Genomic DNA, 24,442 nt, shown 5'->3' with positions numbered 1-24,442 from the left:
GTCGTACCGGACAATGTTTGACAATTCTTTTTTTATTCATTCAGAAACACATTTGCTGCATGGACATACGTTTTATTTTGACATTCAGTAAAAAAATATCGATTCAATAATAATTGAACAATCGATAACGATTTTTGCAGAAGAGAAAAATATTTCCCTTGGGCGTGAAAGGGTTAAATAGTGGAAGATAACAATACGAATAATATGTTGGTGTCGAGGAAGGAATTATAGAAGGGTTGAAGAGCCATAATTTTGTGGATAGAAACAATCAAGTTTATTATGCATTTTTGGGAAAAAATAATAAAAACCCCCTAAAAACGATTTTTTTTTTCACTTCTGAAAGGTATTTCAATCCATCAATTTAATGAATTTACAACTGCATTCTGTGCGAAATTTTCAGAAAAAAATGAATACTGGGTCAATTGATCCAAGTTTGACAACTAGTGGTGCATGGATCATCTTATGCAAATGTAAATATCAATTCCAAGAAATTGACGAAATTCCAATACTTTGAAAAATTGTAACTTTTCGAGAAAAGTAATGCGAAAAAATAATTTTACACGAAATTCTGCATGAAAAACTATACAGGCATTATCCTAAGACTAATTGTTCTCGAGATAGAACTATATCTATAGAAAATTATATTTAGAGAGAAAACCATGGTATATGGACAGCCCCTTTAATTGGATATTTTTACTTCTAATTGGACACTTTTGTAAACATCGAGTTCGGTGCCCAAATTGTGGCCCCACACTGAAAGTCGCCACCAGACGTCGACACTGTTCCACTCTCCTCGAAAATGTTCAATTACAGGTCAAAATCGCCTCCAATGCGACACTGTGTGGTGCCTCGGCATGTCACTTTAAATTTGAATTACTGTACAATAGAGGGTTTGTTCACAAGTTTTTCAAAAATTAGAATTGAGTATTTCGTGAAATATTCAAGATTCAAATGATAAAACCATATTTGGTCGGTGTTAAGTCAGACCGGACCAAGTTTCATTTTTATGATTTCGAGAAAAACGAACATAAAGTTTAATGCTCTGCAATTTTCAAAGGATTTAATTTTTTCGTTCAATATAGTTTTCAGAAATGTTGACTACTCTCTAGCAATACTCTGGCGTATGATAGTTGTAAAAAAACATCAAGTATCATGTCAAAAAAGCCAGTTATTTGGCTGCGTATACGTACATGGTCCATCATTCACACTGAAGAACAGAATTTTTAACTGAATACTCAGAATGTGCACATTCTACACTAATGGGTTCAAGCACATTTCGACAAGGTACCTATTAGCTTAAAGAAAATGTGTTGTTGGTTTGAATTCGGCGCTTGGATATTGTTTAAATTCAATATACAAATGATTGTCACATAGTCCACTCTGTATGCACATGATATAGAGCCAACTTACGGGATACGTCCGAACGGTAATTTTGACATTACGTTTTACCTTCCACTTCGCTTTCTTTGGTCTGTAGTTATGAAGAATAGTGTATATATTTTATGATTTTTTTGGCTTCAATATTCGCATAAAACTCATTATTGTTGTCGTATTTGAGCAACTCATCAAACTCTGCATTCACCCAATTGATTTTGTTTTTGGATACATCGATCATTTTTTGTTCATTACAAAGACCCAAGTTTATTGTTATATTTGTTTAGGATAGCGAAACTAACAATTTAACTCGCTGTATTTTTCCTGCACATTACAAAGTTTTAGTTCATTCAAACATAACTTGAATCTACTTCTCCTGACTTTTTTTCGAAAATATTTTTAATCGGGGTTACAAAACATATGATTTGTTGACATTTATCACGTATTCTAGGCAGTTAGTTGTTTTGATTTTAGTTCAAAATAAACATCGCCAGAAGAATCAAAGAAGCGTGAAAAGTGATTTAGTGGTTGAATGTTGAACAGAATATCAATATGAATGATCCTAACAGGAAAATAGAAATCGACAAGTCTTCGGTAAGTGTACAATGAGATACTTTGAATGATCAGAACTTTATTTTTGGTTCCTCTGCAGCTTTTAAGTTTAAAAGCGGAGCTACTACGGAAGCAGGAGGAAGTTAGTCGAGCGAAAGCGTTCACATCGATCGATGATTTTGTACCGAAGAAAGTGCCTAAAGCAGAAAAATCGTATTCGTCTGATAAAAAAGAACCCAAGTCGAAAACGGAAAAGAATGCAATCGAATTGGAGGACTCAGCCCAGTTGGAAAGATCCAAGAAAAAGCTTGTCGTTAAAGCTAAGTATTACGACCGTATGGTTGCTTCCGGTGGAGCTCTAAATAGTGATGAAAATTGTTTGGTGATGTTCAACCAGAAGCGACAAACCGAGAAACCGATGGATAACTCTTATGGTAGCTCTGACGATTCTATATCCTTAGAGGAGGAAGGTCCAAGAGAGACAGAAATTCGTCGAAACAACCCGAACGAAGATTGGTATGATTTGAAAATGTTTATAGCTTTGTTGTACTGATTTACTTCGTTACAGGGTCGAGTACACCGATTTTCTTGGTAGAAGTCGAAGATGTCTACGGAGGGACCTAGACGAATGTTTACGCAAAGATAAAGAGCTTTCACGGTGTACTAGCCCTCGCGAAGGACAGAGAAATGCCAAAACCCAACATCTGGAGTCTGAGAGTGATGATGATGGCAACATCATAGGCCCTGTACCATCAGTAGCTATTACGGAAGATACCATTGGTGACAGGTTCCGTGAAATGCGCGAGCAATGGGCCACGCAGGAGGCTGAGAATTTGGAGAAAGATTCAGTACATTACCAGGACGTTCTTTTCGACGGTAAGCATCACTTTTTTTAATTACTGGAAGTTTCGATAGCAAGATAGATTTATATAGATTGTCGAGGGGCTAGAATGTCAGATGACATACAGTACAGGTTCGATTTGAGAGTTTGATCGTAGAGAAGTAGCTTTCATGCCAATCTCATCGAACACACCGCAGATCATTCTTGGCCGTAAATTCTGGCTTGGCCACCGTGTGTACTGGCTCATCAGTTTTCGACTACGACCAGTATTTCGAAATTCTTGTTGCATCCAGCCTTATTCAAATGGTTATATACAATTTCTTTTGCGTAATCTTTAGCTACTGGGCAATTGACACAATGCTGACTTTTCTGGAAGCGGGGAACAGTTATAAAAACAGTTAATAATCAGTTCAATTTTGGAGTAAGACGGTTTAAACAGTGTATATAAAACATTGTTTTCTCTAAATAATTAATTGATTTCCAACAATTTTTCCGTACGTTATAGTTCAATCAGGCATATGGGTTTCGAGTTACTATTTTTCTAAAAACAGGTTATTGATTCTGCATACGCTCTCATGAAAACTCAGCCTTAATCAAAATTGGTCATATGATAATGAAAGTTGCCTTTGCATCGAAGAAAAAGGTTAAAGAATTATTTTAATAAAAAAGAAATGGTGAGGCAGACAGTGATGGCATTTTCACTGAAAGGATACACCCGCGCGAGTTTCATGCCTAAACTGAGGATACAGTCATCACTCACCAAAGAGAAACCATGCGTTTTTTCCTTTCACCGGCGGATATATAAAGAGCCAGTGTGCGCACTTGGGAGGAATCTTGGTGCGAGTGAGTCACACTCTCTTACACTCTCTTTACTCTTGGGAGTTCAAGTGTGCGAAAACCTGTGTCCAGCACTAAAGCGCGCTAATCCGCACTCTGCCACACTAAGGAATACACTGAAGAGTGCACTGTAGAGTGCAATTCGACATATAATCCATACGCATGTTTCACCTCGTCTTCTTCTTCTTTCTTTGTTTTTAAGAGGCTTTAAACTTTGCAGTTCATTTGCCTCTACTCACCTCGGTTCACTTTTTTCAGCGAACCACAGCGCTAAGATAATTGAAAGCCACTTCTGTTCTTTCACCTGTGCACATCCACCAGAGCGCACAGGTAAAAGCTTATCAGAGTTCACTCCTGTGAATTTATCCGCTACACTGTAGAGAGTTTGTGCGCTCTTTTTCCACACTCTAGCGCGATCGAGTGTTGAGTGAAAAAACTGATTTTCCATCATCTTCGCTCGCACATATATAGAACTATGGTGATTATAGACCAAAAAGGAGTGCTCTCGTGTAAGATGACGGGTAGGTGTGTGAATTTAAGTTTCTCTTCGCTACACAGGGGATATGGACATCACTGGATACAGGAGGCGATCTGGCGTAGTGGTAACATCCATGCCTCTCACGCTCAAGGTCACGAGTTCAATTCTCACTCCCGACATTCTTCCAAAAATGGAAGTAGAAGTGACGAACCAGCCAAATGAGTTGAAAGTCACTATAATACAGATAAAAAAAAAAAAAAAAAAATCACTGGATACAGGTATGTTTAGCAGGAAATCCTTTTTCAAATTTCGATAGGTTTTTAGTCTGGAATAATTTTTTTTCAAATTGACCATGTCAGTATTATTCAAGGGGGATCTTTTTCCGTAGGAGCCTTGAGCCACTGCGACTGCGGGTTTTTTTCAAAAATTCATAACTTTTAAACTACTTGACCGATTTAGACGATCGACATATCAAATTAAAGTCAAGCAGCTAGTCTAGAAAGCATTTTGCACTTACTGTAAATATTGATTGTATTTGTTTTTTTTATAGTTTACACGGTTTAGAGACGGAGGGAGACGGAGATATTTTTTCTTGAAAGCCCAGTCCTTTTCCCATAAAATATCCAAAAATCCGATATGCGTTTTCTTCATTGCTTACATTGATTTATAGCGACTGTAACATGGATTCTCATTACAATTTCTAATACTAGACAATCATGTCATACGTTGAGTCTTGGATCAATTTCGATTGTTACGGACTCAGCTTAGATGGTAGGGCCGGACAAAAACAATAAACCTAAACGCAACGAGCACAAATGACTAATTACGACGGCAGGAAGAAACCCAGTTGTTCCCTTTCTTGCGATTTGTCTGTATAGCTTCAGACAAGCGGGGCATGACTATGACGCATGCGAAAGTAGGATCATGGAAATAAAATGAAACGCTTAGCGATAGTGCGCTAGGCGAAGGATCAGAAATAATGTTTTATTGCTGGCAATTAGATGAGTCCCAAGGCGAGAGCTTTGCATGGGCCACCCGAGAGGTGATAATTATGTTTGCGTAGGTCCCGATCGTAATCGCATGAGTGCGAAGGTCAGAGGGGAATAAACAAAAGAATATTTTATGTGACCTGCACGATCCTCTGTATGGAACGTGTTACTCATAATAGTGCAGCGCAGATAGGGCGCCAGGCGGAGGAGTAATAATATATTAATGGCAATTAGCAAGCTTAGTTTCGCCCCTTATCGCGTATGGAAAAAGTGCAAAGGGCGAAAAAGAAAACTAAAATGTTTATGTAGGATCCCACGCGTGTAGCATAGTGGAGATTAAAACGGAGAAATGTAGATTAGATCTTCTTGCTGCAATTAGTAAATAGTAGGTAGTAAAATCTTTATTGAACCCCTTTAGCGAGAGCGAAGGTTAGAATAGGAGTAGATTCGCGCATATAAGCGGATAGAATTTCGGGGTTCTTGCCTAGCAATTCAATTCAATTCAAAAGTTCAACTTAGCAAGTTCTATTCGTTCAATCCAAAGGTATAGACATTTGGATCTAAGTTCAATTTCAACAAAAAACGTTCAAGTTCAATGTATTCATTCAATCTACACAAGTCTGTTGAACCAGTTCAATTTGTTCAACCATCAACTAGAGTTTAATTCGTTCAGAGAACAAATTAATAAACTTTAATTTAAGGAAAAGTCATGTTTAATCCGCAACCATTCCTAGCGTTGGCAATCAAAGATAAAACAAGCAAAATCCCGATCCGAAATGTAATTGCAAGCTTCACCCGGACAGATTAATCTGGAGCCGCCTGATTCTGAAGTGTGTTTGCGACTACGTTGTCGGGACTTGTTTGAACTAGGGGCTTGGCCCATAAGGGAGAAAGATTTTGAAAGCTTACATAAATCTAGGGAAACATTTTCCCTGGTTAATATCCATGATTTCTAAATTACATAAAAAATATAACAGACGAACTAATTTTACTCTGAACCTGCCATGTGCAATTTTTTTTATCCTATTTGTTCATATTTTTTCAAGATCATCAGCATTTAGCTGTAACAGAACCGGATTTTATCGTGTACATGTTACTTTTATCGTATCTATGAATTGTAAATTACACAGTGGCCATTTAGGCTTAAGAGTATTCCTTCTGTTCGATTACAGAGCAGTTTCAAGCAGAGCTTGTGTGGATGAAGAGAGGATGAAGAGAGGGGATTATGACCGTGAATCGATCTCAATCGCTGATGGTTCTTGCGTGGACGTAGTTTTTCTATAATAACACAAAGATGGTCAATTGAGGGCCCTGAGTTTCGAACTCACGATCGATCGCTTAGTAAGCAAACGCGCAACCAATGGGGCTACGAAGACCCCCCATGTGCATAGTAACCATCTTACATTCCCTATAGTTCAATGCAAGACGGGTCTAGGTGAGGCCGTTTCGTCACTAAGTTGGTAAGGGAAGCGGTATATGAAAACAGTACGGAAAAAAGCAGAAGGGGAATTATTTCCTTGAAGCGTGAAAGAGACAGACTGATCACGAGCGAGCTTGGGCACAAGCGTATTGTGTTTTGTTTACAAACAAAACACAGTAGACTTCCAAGATGGTTGAAGAGTGGTTTTAGCAAGTTGGCCCACCTTAGGATATTCTCCTACGCGCTTTGGTTCAATGTAGGCGTATGCAGAGATGCCAACCTCCCTGATTTTTCATGATTTCCCAGACTTTTCGACACGCTCCCTGATATCCTGACAAACACTCAATTTTGCCTAATTTTACCTGATATTTGGTGCTTTGCACATTATCAGAATAAAAGATCCGTAATAAATACACTGGGATCCCTATCATAGTTTCCCGGTTGGAAATGAGACCTGTCATAAAAGCCTACTTTGAAAAGCTCTTTGGTCTGCACTTGTATAATGTTTACTGTTACTTTCCTTTATTGGCTATGAATGTTTGAAGCGTGCAAAATTCATTAATTGCAATTTTTTATTCAAAACTCCAAAACCAGGCACTCTCCTCTTGGGTTATTTTACGGTTATCGGAAGACTCAAACTTTGGCGTCTTTGCGACAATAGTAAATAAAGTTCGATTGAGCTGAAATGTTGTATAAAACACATTCAACATTTTTCAGGAAGTCTCATTCGTAAATTTGAGATGACAATTTTCATTGGCACTCTAATGCACATCGTTACTTATGAATTTGTTTTTAAACTGAAATATCACTTGTTTTGTATTCTTTGCAATGATCTCAAAACTCCTACTACCTATCTTTTCCTTTTCCTTACTACGTCATGACTATTCGAATGTTCATATCATATATTATACACTGTGGATAACCGGACTAAACGGACCCTGCTCCTCCTAGCCACATCCATGCTTCATTAAATTAACATATTGTGGTTGTTTAAATATTAAATCAATGTATTTATTTGAATTTGGAATTTTTCAACATATATAAATCTACTGCGGATAATCGAAACTAGTTGTATGGAACAATCCCCCCCCCCTCATCTTCCTAGTTACGTTCAATTTTGCTCAAAAAATCATATTTATAAAGTATACTAACAAATTATTAAAATTTCTGATAAAAAAAAATCAAAACTAAAATACGCCGGATAATCGAGTCCGATCCGTACTGATAATGTATGGTTGTGAAATTGCCTAAAAAAGGACAAGCACCAGTTGCAAGCAGAAGTTCGCTCATGTTTTTTTCAAATGCTTGTGTTCGCTAGGATTGGAAGGAATGAGCAAGCAACCAGTCGATACATTCTGACCAGTACTGCTCGCCACTGGACAAATTAAAGGGAGCGATCCAGAACAACCTTTTAGAATTAGTTAATGTGGTCTGGCGCGGAGGTGGTATCTCACCAACTGAACTAGCAAGATATTATACCTTCAAATTATCACAGTTAGGAAAATTCTCCCAAAGGCAAAGACTTTGACTCTATGGACATAGGAATACTGAACGAACACTGGAAACATTGTAACTATGAAAAATCATAACTTAAAAACGAAAAAACACATATCTGATTTTTGGATATGTTATGTGAAAAGGCTTGAGCTTTCAGGAAAAAAATGGAAATATAACGCCCGTGTAAATTATAAAACAAAAAACAAATACAATCAATAATTGCGGAAACAAGAACCAAATTTTTTGAAAGTCAGTATGTTTTTAAAGAAGATTGGCTTTGATTTGATATGTCGACCATCTGAATCGGTCCAGTAGATCAAATGTTATGAGTTTAAAAAAATCATTTTTGGAAACAAGGGGAGAAAATTATTTTTTTGAACTTCCCTAAAATAGAAATGGCCACCCTAATGACAAAATAAAAATTTATACGGATCTGATATTTTATGACCATTTTCGCTGCGGTGAATTGTCAGTCTCGTGCAACATCCAAAGCAGTGAACATCGCTTGTTCTACTTGTTTCGCGTCATAACAGGGCTTCGTTGGACACTAGCAAACAGCTCGCTCCTTGTTGCCTCTGGCCCGTATAGTTAGTGCCATTTGGTCATTCTTACGATGCATACTCCATGGCTATATGTGCTGATGTGTTTGCGTTGCACGAAAGTTGATTAAAGGAGCGATTCCACTGAGGCTACAATGAACAACTTGTAGCATAATAACGTGCGAGGAAAAAAATCCGAACAACTTTTGAATTAATCTATGATTACGACGTACTGCACAAATTGAAAATTATTTTTCTACAAAATTAGGAACCACTTTAATATAACTGTCAAAACTGCCAATCAATTTTGTCAAGTAACACTTATCTGAAAAATAGGCATTGTCGGAAGAGGACCGTCGTAAATAATTTTCAAATTCTGTGAGCAAAACAAACCCCAGAAACCTCGGTTTTGAAGTCTGTATTAGGGAAACACATTTCAATCGGAACAAAAAACCCCCGATTTGTATGAATTCGCAATGCCGATTTCCCCACGCTCCATGGATTTGAAGTCTGTGTTAGGGAAACACATTCGAGTCGGAACAAAAATACCCCCGACTTGCATGAATTTGAAATACCGATTTCTCCAGGCACCTTGGTTTAGAAATCTCTATTAGGGAACACATTTCGGTGGGAACAAAAGCTCCCCCTACTTTCGTGTGTTCTTTTTCTTCTTTTTGGCTTTAAGAGGGTTTAAACTTTTCAGTTCATTCGCCTCTAGGCTCTTTCGTGTGTTTGCAATGCCGATTTCGCTGCTTGGTTTTAAAGTCTGTGTTAGGGAACATTTTTCGATGAGAACAAAAGTCCCCCTACTTTCATGTATTTGCAATGCCGATTTCCCCAACGCTGCTTGGTTTTGATGGCTGTGTTAGGGAAACCGTAAATCGGGCCAATCAAAACGATGCAGTTAGGGCGTTTAGATAACGCCTAATATTTTACAGTTATTCAATTGTTTATCTAATGAAAAACAACATTTTGTTAGTTGCGATAGATGCGTAGAAATATTCCCTATCAAGTGATGCAAACATCTCTCCTATCCAGTACGAAATGTTCGAGCTATAAGCATTCGAAATCTTTAATTTTTTCTGCATGTTCTGTGTTTAGGTTTTCATTTTACCCTCCATATATTCCGGTTAGACGTAGTCCCACGTCAAAAGCAAAAAACTACTTTTTCAAACATGTGGAGTTGGCCGGTTTTGCAACCAGGCGATACAATTGCATCTTTGAGCGTACTATCGAAATGATGATCTGCTTTGAGCTTCTCTATAGAAGCAAAGCAAGCCTTGACGTTACGCATGCATTCTACTACGTATAGCAAAATTTGATGATGAAGAATCGTATGTGCAAAAATATTTGCAAAAAGTTTGAGTAAGAATACAGTGTTGAACTCAAGCATGAATGCGTGAAGACCTCTGGATGTAGTGAAAGTTTCAGCATCAAAGACACTGTCTCCAAGATAAATCTCACCCAAACATTCATTGATAGGTTCATAATTCAGATCAACTACAGTAGAAGCCTCATTATCTACGGAATAGCCTGACTAGCTCAACGTGTATAACGAAAATTGCGGTTAACGCAATAAAGGACCAAAAATGAGTTCCAAACACGAAAAACAAAATATTTCAGCATGAAAGCTATGTTTTATCAATACAGAACTTATTAAACTATCCATCTAGAAGGTTGTGTACACCAGTAGTCTGATAATGTGCCATGATCCATGATCAAAATAAAAGTGCATGAGCCTATCACTCACTGACAAATTCCGGGAAGGCCTATGGATTCACTATGGAACTCGCTGTCACGTATAATCCGCACCGCGGATCATCTACTCGCGGTAATCAGGGTTCCACTGTATTTTGATCATTCGAGAACGCGAGAGATGAGATCGTATTGAAAAACCTTGACGTTTTCTTGTTGTTTGTGCATGAGTGAAGCGACATCAAGTTCAATACGTGTGCGCGACAGTGAATATATCCAGTTTTTGGAGCCCGTTGTTTCACCAATGTTTGTACACCAGATTTATCTTTGGACAGTACAGTAGCGCCATCATATCTCTGGGCCATAATTTTGTCAGCATTTAAGACCAAAGTACGCAGCTATTTCATACAAATGTCCGGCCAATGCAGCGCCGTTTTTGAAACGTAAGCAGACAAGCGTGTACTATATGTACCAGGTTCAAGTTGTAGAATGAACAAAATCGATAAAAACGCTTGAATTAAATCCACACACAAAAGAAAGAACACCACCACATCCACAGAAATCATGAATGAATTTGTTGGTTTTTTATTTACATCACGCTCGCTCGGGGTGTTTGGTGCTGTGTACTTTCGCGGTCAGGGCACGGCATAGTCATAGTCAACTGAGGATAGTCGGCTGACTAACCGACTCACTATATCCATAGTCAGTTAGTAATGGCTTTTGGCTCTTCACGCAGTTTCTCCGCCAAAACGACTGAATAGTCAGTCGGGCGTTTAGTCGCTATCTCCCTCTACCGACTCGACTATATCATTTCATTCTTCCCAGTCAAATTGTCCTCATTGCATTTTGAAGTGACTTCCCCCAAAACGAATTCGTTCCTCTCTCTCTTTCCCATGTATCTTTATGCATGCATCGATGTTTGAGTTCACCGTGGTTTGAAAAACGCTACAGGTGAGCTAGATTTTTTTATATCGTACACGAAAATTACTCATACGTATAAAATAGCATGCTGTGTGTGAGCTATTTTGCACGCCTAAAGGTAATATTATATTATCAGGCACGTTGCGTAACCGGCACGGCACGTTTCATGCAAGTCAAATATTATTGCGTGTGTTTCAAATGTGTATGCGTATATATAGCGGAATGGCTCCGGACATACACAGCACGTTTCAGACAAATGCATGAAGGAATTCTCGAAAAGAATAACTTGCCGGTGCCGCGCACGAACTACACGTGCGAGTAGCACCATACATACAAATCAAACGTCGAAGTTCGTGGTATGGGTGCGTTCGTCGCTCTTCGGTACGACATCGGTTCAATCATCAGTAGCATTTCTCCGCTCCGTCTGTGCTGCCGGTCCCTACAGAGAAGTTGCTATGTCTGATGATATGAATACATCATGTATTTGTCTGCCGGTGTCGGTACGTGCCGTTAACGCTATGTGCTGGATAATATAAAACTGCCTTAATACTAACTAATACTAACATATAAGTCATAAAAGCCTACTTTGAAAAGCTCTTTGGTCTGCACTTGTATAATGTTTACTGTTACTTTCCTTTATTGGCTATGAATGGTTGAAGCGTGCAAAATTCATTAATTGCAATTTTTTATTCAAAACTCCAAAACCAGGCACTCTCCTCTTGGGTTATTTTACGGTTATCGGAAGACTCAAACTTTGGCGTCTTTGCGACAATAGTAAATAAAGTTCGATTGAGCTGAAATGTTGTATAAAACACATTCAACATTTTTCAGGAAGTCCCATTCGTAAATTTGAGATGACAATTTTCATTGGCACTCTAATGCACATCGTTACTTATGAATTTGTTTTTAAACTGAAATATCACTTGTTTTGTATTCTTTGCAATGATCTCAAAACTCCTACTACCTATCTTTTCCTTTTCCTTACTACGTCATGACTATTCGAATGTTCATATCATATATTATACACTGTGGATAACCGGACTTAAACGTACTAAACGGACCCTGCTCCTCCTAGCCACATCCATGCTTCATTAAATTAACATATTGTGGTTGTTTAAATATTAAATCAATGTATTCATTTGAATTTGGAATTTTTCAACATATATAAATCTACTGCGGATAATCGAAACTAGTTGTATGGAACAATCCCCCCCCCCTCATCTTCCTAGTTACGTTCAATTTTGCTCAAAAAATCATATTTATAAAGTATACTAACAAATTATTAAAATTTCTGATAAAAAAAAATCAAAACTAAAATACGCCGGATAATCGAGTCCGATCCGTACTGATAATGTATGGTTGTGAAATTGCCTAAAAAAGGACAAGCACCAGTTGCAAGCAGAAGTTTGCTCATGTTTTTTTCAAATGCTTGTGTTCGCTAGGATTGGAAGGAATGAGCAAGCAACCAGTCGATACATTCTGACCAGTACTGCTCGCCACTGGACAAATTAAAGGGAGCGATCCAGAACAACCTTTTAGAATTAGTTAATGTGGTCTGGCGCGGAGGTGGTATCTCACCAACTGAACTAGCAAGATATTATACCTTCAAATTATCACAGTTAGGAAAATTCTCTCAAAGGCAAAGACTTTGACTCTATGGACATAGGAATACTGAACGAACACTGGAAACATTGTAACTATGAAAAATCATAACTTAAAAACGAAAAAAACACATATCTGATTTTTGGATATGTTATGTGAAAAGGCTTGAGCTTTCAGGAAAAAAATGGAAATATAACGCCCGTGTAAATTATAAAACAAAAAACAAATACAATCAATAATTGCGGAAACAAGAACCAAATTTTTTGAAAGTCAGTATGTTTTTAAAGAAGATTGGCTTTGATTTGATATGTCGACCATCTGAATCGGTCCAGTAGATCAAATGTTATGAGTTTAAAAAATCATTTTTGGAAACAAGGGGAGATAATTATTTTTTTGAACTTCCCTAAAATAGAAATGGCCACCCTAATGACAAAATAAAAATTTATACGGATCTGATATTTTATGACCATTTTCGCTGCGGTGAATTGTCAGTCTCGTGCAACATCCAAAGCAGTGAACATCGCTTGTTCTACTTGTTTCGCGTCATAACAGGGCTTCGTTGGACACTAGCAAACAGCTCGCTCCTTGTTGCCTCTGGCCCGTATAGTTAGTGCCATTTGGTCATTCTTACGATGCATACTCCATGGCTATATGTGCTGATGTGTTTGCGTTGCACGAAAGTTGATTAAAGGAGCGATTCCACTGAGGCTACAATGAACAACTTGTAGCATAATAACGTGCGAGGAAAAAAATCCGAACAACTTTTGAATTAATCTATGATTACGACGTACTGCACAAATTGAAAATTATTTTTCTACAAAATTAGGAACCACTTTAATATAACTGTCAAAACTGCCAATCAATTCTGTCAAGTAACACTTATCTGAAAAATAGGCATTGTCGGAAGAGGACCGTCGTAAATAATTTTCAAATTCTGTGAGCAAAACAAACCCCAGAAACCTCGGTTTTGAAGTCTGTATTAGGGAAACACATTTCAATCGGAACAAAAAAACCCCCGATTTGTATGAATTCGCAATGCCGATTTCCCCACGCTCCATGGATTTGAAGTCTGTGTTAGGGAAACACATTCGAGTCGGAACAAAAATACCCCCGACTTGCATGAATTTGAAATACCGATTTCTCCAGGCACCTTGGTTTAGAAATCTCTATTAGGGAACACATTTCGGTGGGAACAAAAGCTCCCCCTACTTTCGTGTCTTCTTCTTCTTCTTTTTGGCTTTAAGAGGGTTTAAACTTTTCAGTTCATTCGCCTCTAGGCTCTTTCGTGTGTTTGCAATGCCGATTTCGCTGCTTGGTTTTAAAGTCTGTGTTAGGGAACATTTTTCGATGAGAACAAAAGTCCCCCTACTTTCATGTATTTGCAATGCCGATTTCCCCAACGCTGCTTGGTTTTGATGGCTGTGTTAGGGAAACCGTAAATCGGGCCAATCAAAACGATGCAGTTAGGGCGTTTAGATAACGCCTAATATTTTACAGTTATTCAATTGTTTATCTAATGAAAAACAACATTTTGTTAGTTGCGATAGATGCGTAGAAATATTCCCTATCAAGTGATGCAAACATCTCTCCTATCCAGTACGAAATGTTCGAGCTATAAGCATTCGAAATCTTTAATTTTTTCTGCATGTTCTGTGTTTAGGTTTTCATTTTACCCTCCATATATTCCGGTTAGACGTAGTCCCACGTCAAAAGCAAAAAACTACTTTTTCAAACATGTGGAGTTGGCCGGTTTTGCAACCAGGCGATACAATTGCATCTTTGAGCGTACTATCGAAATGATGATCTGCTTTGAGCTTCTCTATAGAAGCAAAGCAAGCCTTGACGTTACGCATGCATTCTACTACGTATAGCAAAATTTGATGATGAAGAATCGTATGTGCAAAAATATTTGCAAAAAGTTTGAGTAAGAATACAGTGTTGAACTCAAGCATGAATGCGTGAAGACCTCTGGATGTAGTGAAAGTTTCAGCATCAAAGACACTGTCTCCAAGATAAATCTCACCCAAACATTCATTGATAGGTTCATAATTCAGATCAACTACAGTAGAAGCCTCATTATCCACGGAATAGCCTGACTAGCTCAACGTGTATAACGAAAATTGCGGTTAACGCAATAAAGGACCAAAAATGAGTTCCAAACACGAAAAACAAAATATTTCAGCATGAAAGCTATGTTTTATCAATACAGAACTTATTAAACTATCCATCTAGAAGGTTGTGTACACCAGTAGTCTGATAATGTGCCATGATCCATGATCAAAATAAAAGTGCATGAGCCTATCACTCACTGACAAATTCCGGGAAGGCCTATGGATTCACTATGGAACTCGCTGTCACGTATAATCCGCACCGCGGATCATCTACTCGCGGTAATCAGGGTTCCACTGTATTTTGATCATTCGAGAACGCGAGAGATGAGATCGTATTGAAAAACCTTGACGTTTTCTTGTTGTTTGTGCATGAGTGAAGCGACATCAAGTTCAATACGTGTGCGCGACAGTGAATATATCCAGTTTTTGGAGCCCGTTGTTTCACCAATGTTTGTACACCAGATTTATCTTTGGACAGTACAGTAGCGCCATCATATCTCTGGGCCATAACTTTGTCAGCATTTAAGACCAAAGTACGCAGCTATTTCATCCAAATGTCCGGCCAATGCAGCGCCGTTTTTGAAACGTAAACAGACAAGCGTGTACTATATGTACCAGGTTCAAGTTGTAGAATGAACAAAATCGATAAAAACGCTTGAATTAAATCCACACACAAAAGAAAGAACACCACCACATCCACAGAAATCATGAATGAATTTGTTGGTTTTTTATTTACATCACGCTCGCTCGGGGTGTTTGGTGCTGTGTACTTTCGCGGTCAGGGCACGGCATAGTCATAGTCAACTGAGGATAGTCGGCTGACTAACCGACTCACTATATCCATAGTCAGTTAGTAATGGCTTTTGGCTCTTCACGCAGTTTCTCCGCCAAAACGACTGAACAGTCAGTCGGGCGTTTAGTCGCTATCTCCCTCTACCGACTCGACTATATCATTTCATTCTTCCCAGTCAAATTGTCCTCATTGCATTTTGAAGTGACTTCCCCCAAAACGAATTCGTTCCTCTCTCTCTTTCCCATGTATCTTTATGCATGCATCGATGTTTGAGTTCACCGTGGTTTGAAAAACGCTACAGGTGAGCTAGATTTTTTTATATCGTACACGAAAATTACTCATACGTATAAAATAGCATGCTGTGTGTGAGCTATTTTGCACGCCTAAAGGTAATATTATATTATCAGGCACGTTGCGTAACCGGCACGGCACGTTTCATGCAAGTCAAATATTATTGCGTGTGTTTCAAATGTGTATGCGTATATATAGCGGAATGGCTCCGGACATACACAGCACGTTTCAGACAAATGCATGAAGGAATTCTCGAAAAGAATAACTTGCCGGTGCCGCGCACGAACTACACGTGCGAGTAGCACCATACATACAAATCAAACGTCGAAGTTCGTGGTATGGGTGCGTTCGTCGCTCTTCGGTACGACATCGGTTCAATCATCAGTAGCATTTCTCCGCTCCGTCTGTGCTGCCGGTCCCTACAGAGAAGTTGCTATGTCTGATGATATGAATACATCATGTATTTGTCTGCCGGTGTCGGTACGTGCCGTTAACGCTATGTGCTGGATAATATAAAACTGCCTTAATACTAACTAATACTAACGCGAGGATCTTTATAGCATACTTGATAGATGTTTGTTGGTTTGAGTTCACTATGGGTAGAAAATAAACCATTGATCCATTGGTCCATTGATGGGGTAACTACTTTTTTGCATCAGGAGTCAAGTTTTCGTTCCTCTTTATATGGACGTTCAATAAGATTGCATAAGGGGGTACAAAATTAGTGTCAGGGGGAAATGGAAATGTGGATTGAAGTCAGTTGTATTCATTAGTCGAGTCAGTTAAAATAACCACTGACTGGACTAGTTCACCAGTCATCCTCGCTAGTCAACGCTAGTCAATTCATGTTCTAGTCAAGTAATTTTTTTGTTGGCGGTGATTGCCGACGCAGCTCTAGTCGAAGCGGAGCGGAGTCGGTCTTCATTTTTCACCGTCGAAGATTTCGGGCCCTGCTCGCGATCTCGTGGTTTCTCTCAAATTTCAATGACGTCAGGAGCAGAAAGAGAAACAGAAAGGGGAACGATGACAGCCACGAACAAACACAGAGGAATTGTGGTGTGTATTTTCCATCGTTTTTATCTGTTTCGTTCAGCAGAAAACATTGAACCATAAACGTCATTTTTACGCAAGGCGGCGTATTAGTAATAGTGGTCGTTACATACGTAGTTGACTGTATTTGCCCTGTCGCAATTGAAGATACAGAAAAGTGTTTGGATGACGGCTAGTTCAGATGAAAGGTTTGAACCCGTCAGTCATTACTGCTTATTTCATAGCGTTAAGGTTGTGTGCGGATTGGGTGTAGTTAAATGATAATTCCTCATCCATGTTATAAATGTGAAATAATACACATTTTTCTGAGACTGTCTACCTGTCCCATGAACAGTTTGAACAGTCGGACGAGACGCCTCTGGCTGTGTTTACTGGGTGATTTATGCAAATGTCTCACAACAAAAATATAGAATTCATGACTCAATTTTGAAACAACGTTCAAAAATCATGCAAAGTCACATTTTTATAAAATTTAAAACTTAATTTAAACTTAAATGTTTCATTGTTTTGTGTTTACTTCGTTTCGTTTGCATGATTGTTCTATTATTCATGTAGGGGCGATTTAATCCATTAGAGACCATGTTGCAAAAATATTTTTTTTACGGAAGCCATCGGCGTAATTTTAATTATTGGCGCTAAAGAAATACCAATGTTCAAGAATTATTTTTTGTCATCTTCTATTTTCCGGAAAATGATGGAAAATCGTCAAACAAAAACAATGACCAAAACCTGCATTTTTTCTCTTGTAGAGGTTTCAATCCAATGGGTTTTTTTCCTACATCACAATGTAGGTTATTTTATTAAAGTAGTACTTTGGCTGGCTGAATGAAACGATTATTAAAACTGAATAACGTCAAAGAAAAAATATTTTCTGGAGTTGAATTATATCTTTTTCTTTAAATAAATACCAATAACGCCCAAAACTACTCAATAGCAATAAAACAAAGCCACGCACAATCTGTGAATATACAAGTTACGATTTTGCGCGCGAGTACACGAGGGTTGAACCGAATTTGTTGCCTAGTAAAGTTATGCGAAACTAACTGAAATCGATGGTACGTAGTTGCTAATAAATAAGTTATCACTTGGTGTAAAAACATTATCATATGGTAGCTTTCCATCGTCATGAATAATTATCAAAGTTGCTGTTCGATTTTTCGATCACTGATGGCACGGTAATATTCGCTTTGCTGGAAGATCCTCTACACAAATTTTTCAAGTAGGTCAGTATTATTCGAGAGGGATAGACAAAAAGTACGGGTCAGGCAAAATTTTGTCAATGTTGGACTAGTCATGACCAGGGCTCGAAATCTTCGAAGGTGAAAAATGAAGATTGACTCTCCTCTCTGTAGTTTCGCTTCGACTAGGACTACTTCGGCCTTCGCCGTCAACAGAAAGTGAATTGACTAGAAAATGAAATGACGAGCGCTGAGAGCGAGGAAGATCGATGAACTATTCTAGTCAATACTTATTCTAATTGACATGACTAATGAATACAAATCTGCCTCTTCATTCAACTGACTTCATTCTACATTTCTACTTCCCCCTGACACGAATCTCTTTACCCGCGTACACAATCTTATTTTTACGTCCATATAAAGTGAAACGAAAACTTGATTTCTGATGCAAAAAGTAGTTACACCATTAATATACGGTTAATTGTCTACCCACCTTGAATTCAAACCAATGAACTTAGACAGTTATCAGGTATGCTATAGAGGTCTTCGCGTTAGTATTAGTAAAACAGCGTGCAGTTTGGAAGGAATTCTTAACGAAATTTCAATTCACTTTGTCCCGAGTTAAATTTTGTGAAAAAAAATATACAGAAAAATGGGTTTATATCAATAAAATTCACAAATTTGTCATTTGTCAAATTTGGTTCTGAACACAACATTGCACACTATTTTCTACGTGTGAGTAATTTTCGTGTACGATACAAATAATCTAGCTCTCCTGTAGTATGTGTCAAACCACGTTGAACTAAAACATCAATACATGCATACATGATACAAGAGAGAGAAACGAATTCATTTTGAGGGGAGTCACTTCAAATACAATGAAGTCCATTTGACGGGGAAGAATGGAATGAGACAGTCGAGTTGTATAGTTGTATAGGTTGTAAACGCTCGTCTGACTATTGAGTCATGTTGATGGAGAAACTGCGTGGAGAGGCCATCCTTTCCAATTGAATACGAAGGGGAGTTTCTTCATAGTTTGCTGACTGATTATGTTCAGATGCAACTGGTTGTATTTGATGAGAGATTTTTTCATGTTTTGTTAGATATTCCTGATTTTTTATGTTAATAGCATGTTAAGAACACCATTTTCCATCACTATATTTTTTTCTGAAATTTATTTTATATCCAGAAACTTGATTTATTTTCAAGTTATAAACAAGCCCGGATAATATGAAACAAAAAATAAAAATTCGATGAACCCCTAGTGTTATAGAAAGTTTTCTTACATTTCCAACCAGTCTTTTAACCCTATCGCGTACAAATTCGAACGACACTCGTGGCGGTTAGACTGTGTCAGAACGTACAACATTCAACCTCACTCGCGGTGCATTGATGTGAAATGATTGCATAGCTACCGGCGCATGGTGTTCGTGGGAAAACATCGAATGGTACCATACAACTGAATTATTATTGATTTCGTCAATTTTCCTAAAACTTTAATAAACTTGAAAGAAATGAATTGTTGTTTATTTTATAAATTTCTACGTTGTAATGAATTCGTTCGTTCTAATTTTTTGAACAAGTGTTGTACATGTATTTACATATCGTAGGGCGCACAACTTAGGTACGCACAGCACATAGTAGGGAAACCAGTCGGGTGTCGTCTTGAGAGAACCCCCGTTGAACTGACAGGAGCCAACATATCGGGTATCCCACTGAAATTTTCCCTTTGTTTTCATATGAATTGGGTATCCCACTGACAGTTCTGCTTGAGATTTTGCTAACGATCCTAGCATCAATCATAGCACCCGGCTGAGGGAAACGACTAGTTGTGTTTGTGTTTGTTCCATGCTGTTTGAAATGAAATAATGCGACAAGGGGTTAACACGCCAGTTTAGTTTTTCGATAATATCTAAATCTTCGTCAAGTTATTCATCAATTCATCGAAACTGTTTACGTTCAATTCAAACACAATTTCTAATTGAATCATTGACAAATGAAAAAATTGAATTAATGTATTACTCAATGGGAATTGGCTCTTGGGTAACGCTATGAATGGAAACGGCCGAGACCGGACTACATCACGGATGCACACAGAAAACCTGCAGGTGTATATATTTATTTCGCAATCCAATTCAATCCGCTATCCTCATCGTTCCTTCTCATAGCGGCGAAAAACGGCGTCGGAGGGAAGATAACCGTGGCCTGTTAATTGCACTGCTTACGAGAGATACGAACGGTGTGTGTGTGGGTGCAGGCTCCACTGTTCCTAATGCGGACCCGATCATCCTTTCGACAACTCGCTCTCGAGCATGCTGAGATGATGAATTTGATAAGTCTAGTTGCATTTGTGTATTTGATAAGTCTAGTTGCATTTGTAATTTCATGTTTATGAATAATTATTTCACGAGCATAAACTAGTCTAATCGAATCAAGCGGCACATCGGCTGTATTATTCAGAGGCGTACGCTTTGGCAACGAGCCTGAATGCACGAGAGTTTTAGGATTATTTGCGATTCACATTTCTCAACAATGGTTCGATACGGAAACTAGCCAGCCAGTGGACGACTCACTCATTATCCGTGCACCATTCAATTGAGATTCGGTCAACGGAAAGGGGACTTCAGTGAGCGATAATGGCGTATGTTAGGTTGAGTATGTGTTGTTCCTGTTTAGAGTACTAATTGAAGTATTAGTCTGATCGTATTATCATATACTAAAGCAATACTTATTGAATTTAACCAAAACGAGCGTCGTTAGGCTAGGACCATGTCTTAAATACATGTAGCTAGTGACGCTTGAATCGGTTTATGTTGTTAACATTAAAATGAATTCAATCGAGTTGTATTTTCATTATTTTGTGAAATATGGTTGACAAGAAAAAACAGCATCAAATCGTTCAATTGTTTGCATCGTGCCGTTACGTGTGATACAATGTTCTCATACTATTGACCAGTACTGTCGATTTTGACGTAGAATTACGTCTTTAAGGAAGGGTGCCAAATCATAAAACAGGTCACGTTTTCATGAAATAAAGTTAACGTTAATAACTATTTTTATAGTGAGCAAATTCTGATGATTTGCATATCAGTCGAATCGGAAATTCTTTAAGATTAGTTTGATATGCTATACATTACAATTCCCTAATCCCTAAGCGTTCTCATTTTCCTATACATATGTTCTGTAGATTTGGAACCACACTCAGTAGAGGCGAATGAACTGCAAAGTTTAAAGCCTCTTAAAAACAAAGAAAGAAGAAGAACCACACTCAGTTTATGTGTGTCATTCGCAGCGACAACACGTGTTCTTTTTTCCGCTCTCGTTAGTTTGTTTTTTTCCATTCGCTCATTTTACCGTTACCGCTGGAAGTTGATTCGACGTCACACGCTTTGGCGTGTTTGGTTGATATCGCCAAAAAGAAAAACATGGGGCGACAGCGTTCCAGTAATTCTGCCACAGAAGGACCATCAAAAAAAGGCTCGAACACATTCCGCTGTTCCAGCGGATACAGAAAATAATCAGCTCCTTCAGAGCAACCATTATGCAGTGCTCCCGGAGGATAGTGGTAATGGCAATGTTGTCAGGAAGGAGCGTATTCCTCCATTATTCACAACCTCGAAAGACTTGGTGAAACTTGACTCTGAGCTTTCAAAGCTTAATCTCAAACCGCGATTTAAACTATGTAGTGTGGGTACGAAAATTGTATGCTCCGATCTGACGGAGTACCAACAAATCGGCGCTTACCTGAAAACTGAAGGTATGCAATTTTATACGCACGACATGCCCTCAGCGAAACCACAAAAGTTCGTTTTACGTGGTCTGCCATCCATGAGCACGGAAATTGTGAAGGCTGAGCTGGTAAGGATTGGACTAAAGCCATAAAATGTGTATGCGATGACTCGACGGTCAAACATTGACAACAACACCTGCAGAGATCAGCTGTTTTTGGTGTACTTCGCAAAGGGTACCACCAACATCAATACACTTAAAAACAGTGGAGACTTGTTCCGAGTTATTGTGTCGTGGGAGCTGTATCGTCCCCAGCACCGAGACGTCACGCTGTGCACGAACTGCCAAAGGTTCGGGCATGGTACTAGAAATTGCCATATGCAGACGCGCTGTGGTAAATGTGCTGGGGATCATCGCACTGTGTCCTGTGGCCTAACTGATGACAAATCGTTAAAGTGCGCTAACTGTGAAGGCGTACACCGCTCATCCAATAGATCCTGCCCTAAGAGGGCAGAATTTATCGTCATTCGACAGAAAGCAACAACATCCCACCAGCCTGGACGCAGGCGCAACGTTCGTCCCCCACCGGCCATTACAGATGCTGAGTATCCTGCTTTCCAGCATCGACGACAGGTTCCGAATCTACAACCGCTTCCTCTCAACAGTCAGCGCACCGCCGATATATCCGCCCCAGCATATTCTCTCAACCAAGCGGACGTTAACCGTCGTTCAGCCCAACCCCGCCTCGCAGCTGCTGCTGCCCAGCCGAATCAAGGATACTCCCCCTCTCCTTGATTGTCATACGCCGATGTTGCGTCTGGTGTAACCCCCGACACTTCTGCATTCACGACGCAGGAACTAGTAACGCTCATTTCAGAGGTCATCACCATAATGCGTACGTACAAAACAAAAACAGAACAGCTGAATGCTGTACTATCTCTGATCAACAAGTATGTTCCGTGAAGTTGTCAGAATAGTAAATTGGAACGCTTGCTCATTGAGAAGTAAGCACGTTGAGCTACTCGATTTTCTCAACAATAAGGAGATCGATTTAGCAATTATTACCGAGACGCACCTCAAGCCGGAAATCAACATTTTTCTTCCGGAATTCCGGCTTCTAAGACTCGACAGGACCAGTGCAGATAGAGGGGGAGTAGCCATTGCTGTGAGGCGCAACATGGATTGCCGCCTGCTGCCGAATTTTCAGCTCACAACCATTGAAGCTATTGGTATCGAGATACGTACATCAATTGGGCCAATCACCGTCATCGCGGCGTACTGTCCCAAGCAAGTCAACATTAGGAACGGTTCGGCTGCTCTATTACGAAATGACTTGGCTAAGCTAACTCGGCGGCGGGCGAAATACATCGTCGCAGGTGACTTGAATGCTCGGCATGAGTTGTGGGGAAATCGAAGACGAAACCGGAACGGGATTATCCTTGCGGAGGACTTGGAGACCGGCTATTATAATATCCTAGCACCGGACACTCTACCAGGATTTCCAAATCAGCGGTTCACTCGATACTGGACATTTTCCTAACCAATATGGCCATCTCCGAGGATCCGCTAGTCTTTGAGGAATTATCTTCCGATCACTATCCAGTGGTACTGAAGCTGGGCGCAGCTGTCGAAACGACGGCTACCCGATATTGGCGAAATTTTCATCGTGCCAACTGGGTCGTGTTCCAGCGTGTCATCGATAACAGCATTAACCACGATCAGCCATTAGATTCCCCGGGAGATATCGATGTGGCGGTGCATTCCCTCCAGCAAGCAATTGCCATCGCCCGTGACAGCGCGGTACCGCTACAACAATGTAAGGTGAGTTCCTCTCTCCAGATTGATAGCACCACCAAACAACTTATCCGTTTACGGAATATTTATCGGCGCCAATACCAGCGTACTGGCGACCGGGAAAAGAAGATATCGACTAACAATCTCACTAGTGTAATCCAGGATAGGATTCTTGAACTCCTATCCTGGATTACACTAAATAGAGAATTTAGAGATAATCTCCGTCAAATTCCTTCTCATTCAAAGCCATTTTGGTCCATAACTAAAGTTCTTAAAAAGAGACCAAAACCTTTGCCTCCGCTCTTCTCGTCTGGAGGTTCACGTGAAGGTAGTTTATTGTTAACTCCCATAGAAAAAACAAACGCGTTGGGGCAACAGTTTGTGTCGTCTCACAACCTTGGACAAAACATTATCAGTCCTTACGAACAGACCGTCGTTGGAGGAGTGGCCGAGGTTGACCAATCGGACAGCGTGATCCCGGAGGGTTCACGAGTCACTGCTGATGAGTTGATAGATCTTATCAGAAGATCAAAGAACATGAAGGCCCCCGGTTTTGACAACACTTTCAATATTGAGCTAAAGCAAATGAGCCACGACTCATTCGCTTTTGTAGCAAAAATTTTGAACCGATGCTGGGAGCTTAGCTACTTCCCTTCAGTGTGGAAGTTAGCTAAAGTTATCCCAGTGTTGAAACCGGGGAAGGATCCATCTGTCCCAAAGAGCTATCGACCCATCAGCTTACTCTCTGCTC

General features: G+C 39.3%; 1 protein-coding gene across 1 annotated transcript in view; it reads left to right on the top strand.

Moving 5' to 3' along the window:
* Positions 1-1,816: 1,816 nt before the first annotated feature.
* Positions 1,817-24,442, top strand: part of LOC129778392 (coiled-coil domain-containing protein 174) — a 34,090-nt gene continuing 11,464 nt past the window's right edge. Inside the window, exons 1-3 of the mRNA XM_055785269.1 lie at positions 1,817-1,968; positions 2,027-2,442; positions 2,495-2,802. Coding sequence (XP_055641244.1) covers positions 1,927-1,968; positions 2,027-2,442; positions 2,495-2,802 — 766 coding nt within the window. The 5' untranslated portion in view covers positions 1,817-1,926. The remainder of the gene's footprint in view (positions 1,969-2,026; positions 2,443-2,494; positions 2,803-24,442) is intronic.

Source organism: Toxorhynchites rutilus, chromosome 3, assembly GCF_029784135.1.
Source record: "Toxorhynchites rutilus septentrionalis strain SRP chromosome 3, ASM2978413v1, whole genome shotgun sequence".
NCBI classification, from domain to species: Eukaryota; Metazoa; Arthropoda; class Insecta; order Diptera; family Culicidae; genus Toxorhynchites; species Toxorhynchites rutilus.
This window is presented reverse-complemented; position numbering and strand designations above follow the sequence as displayed.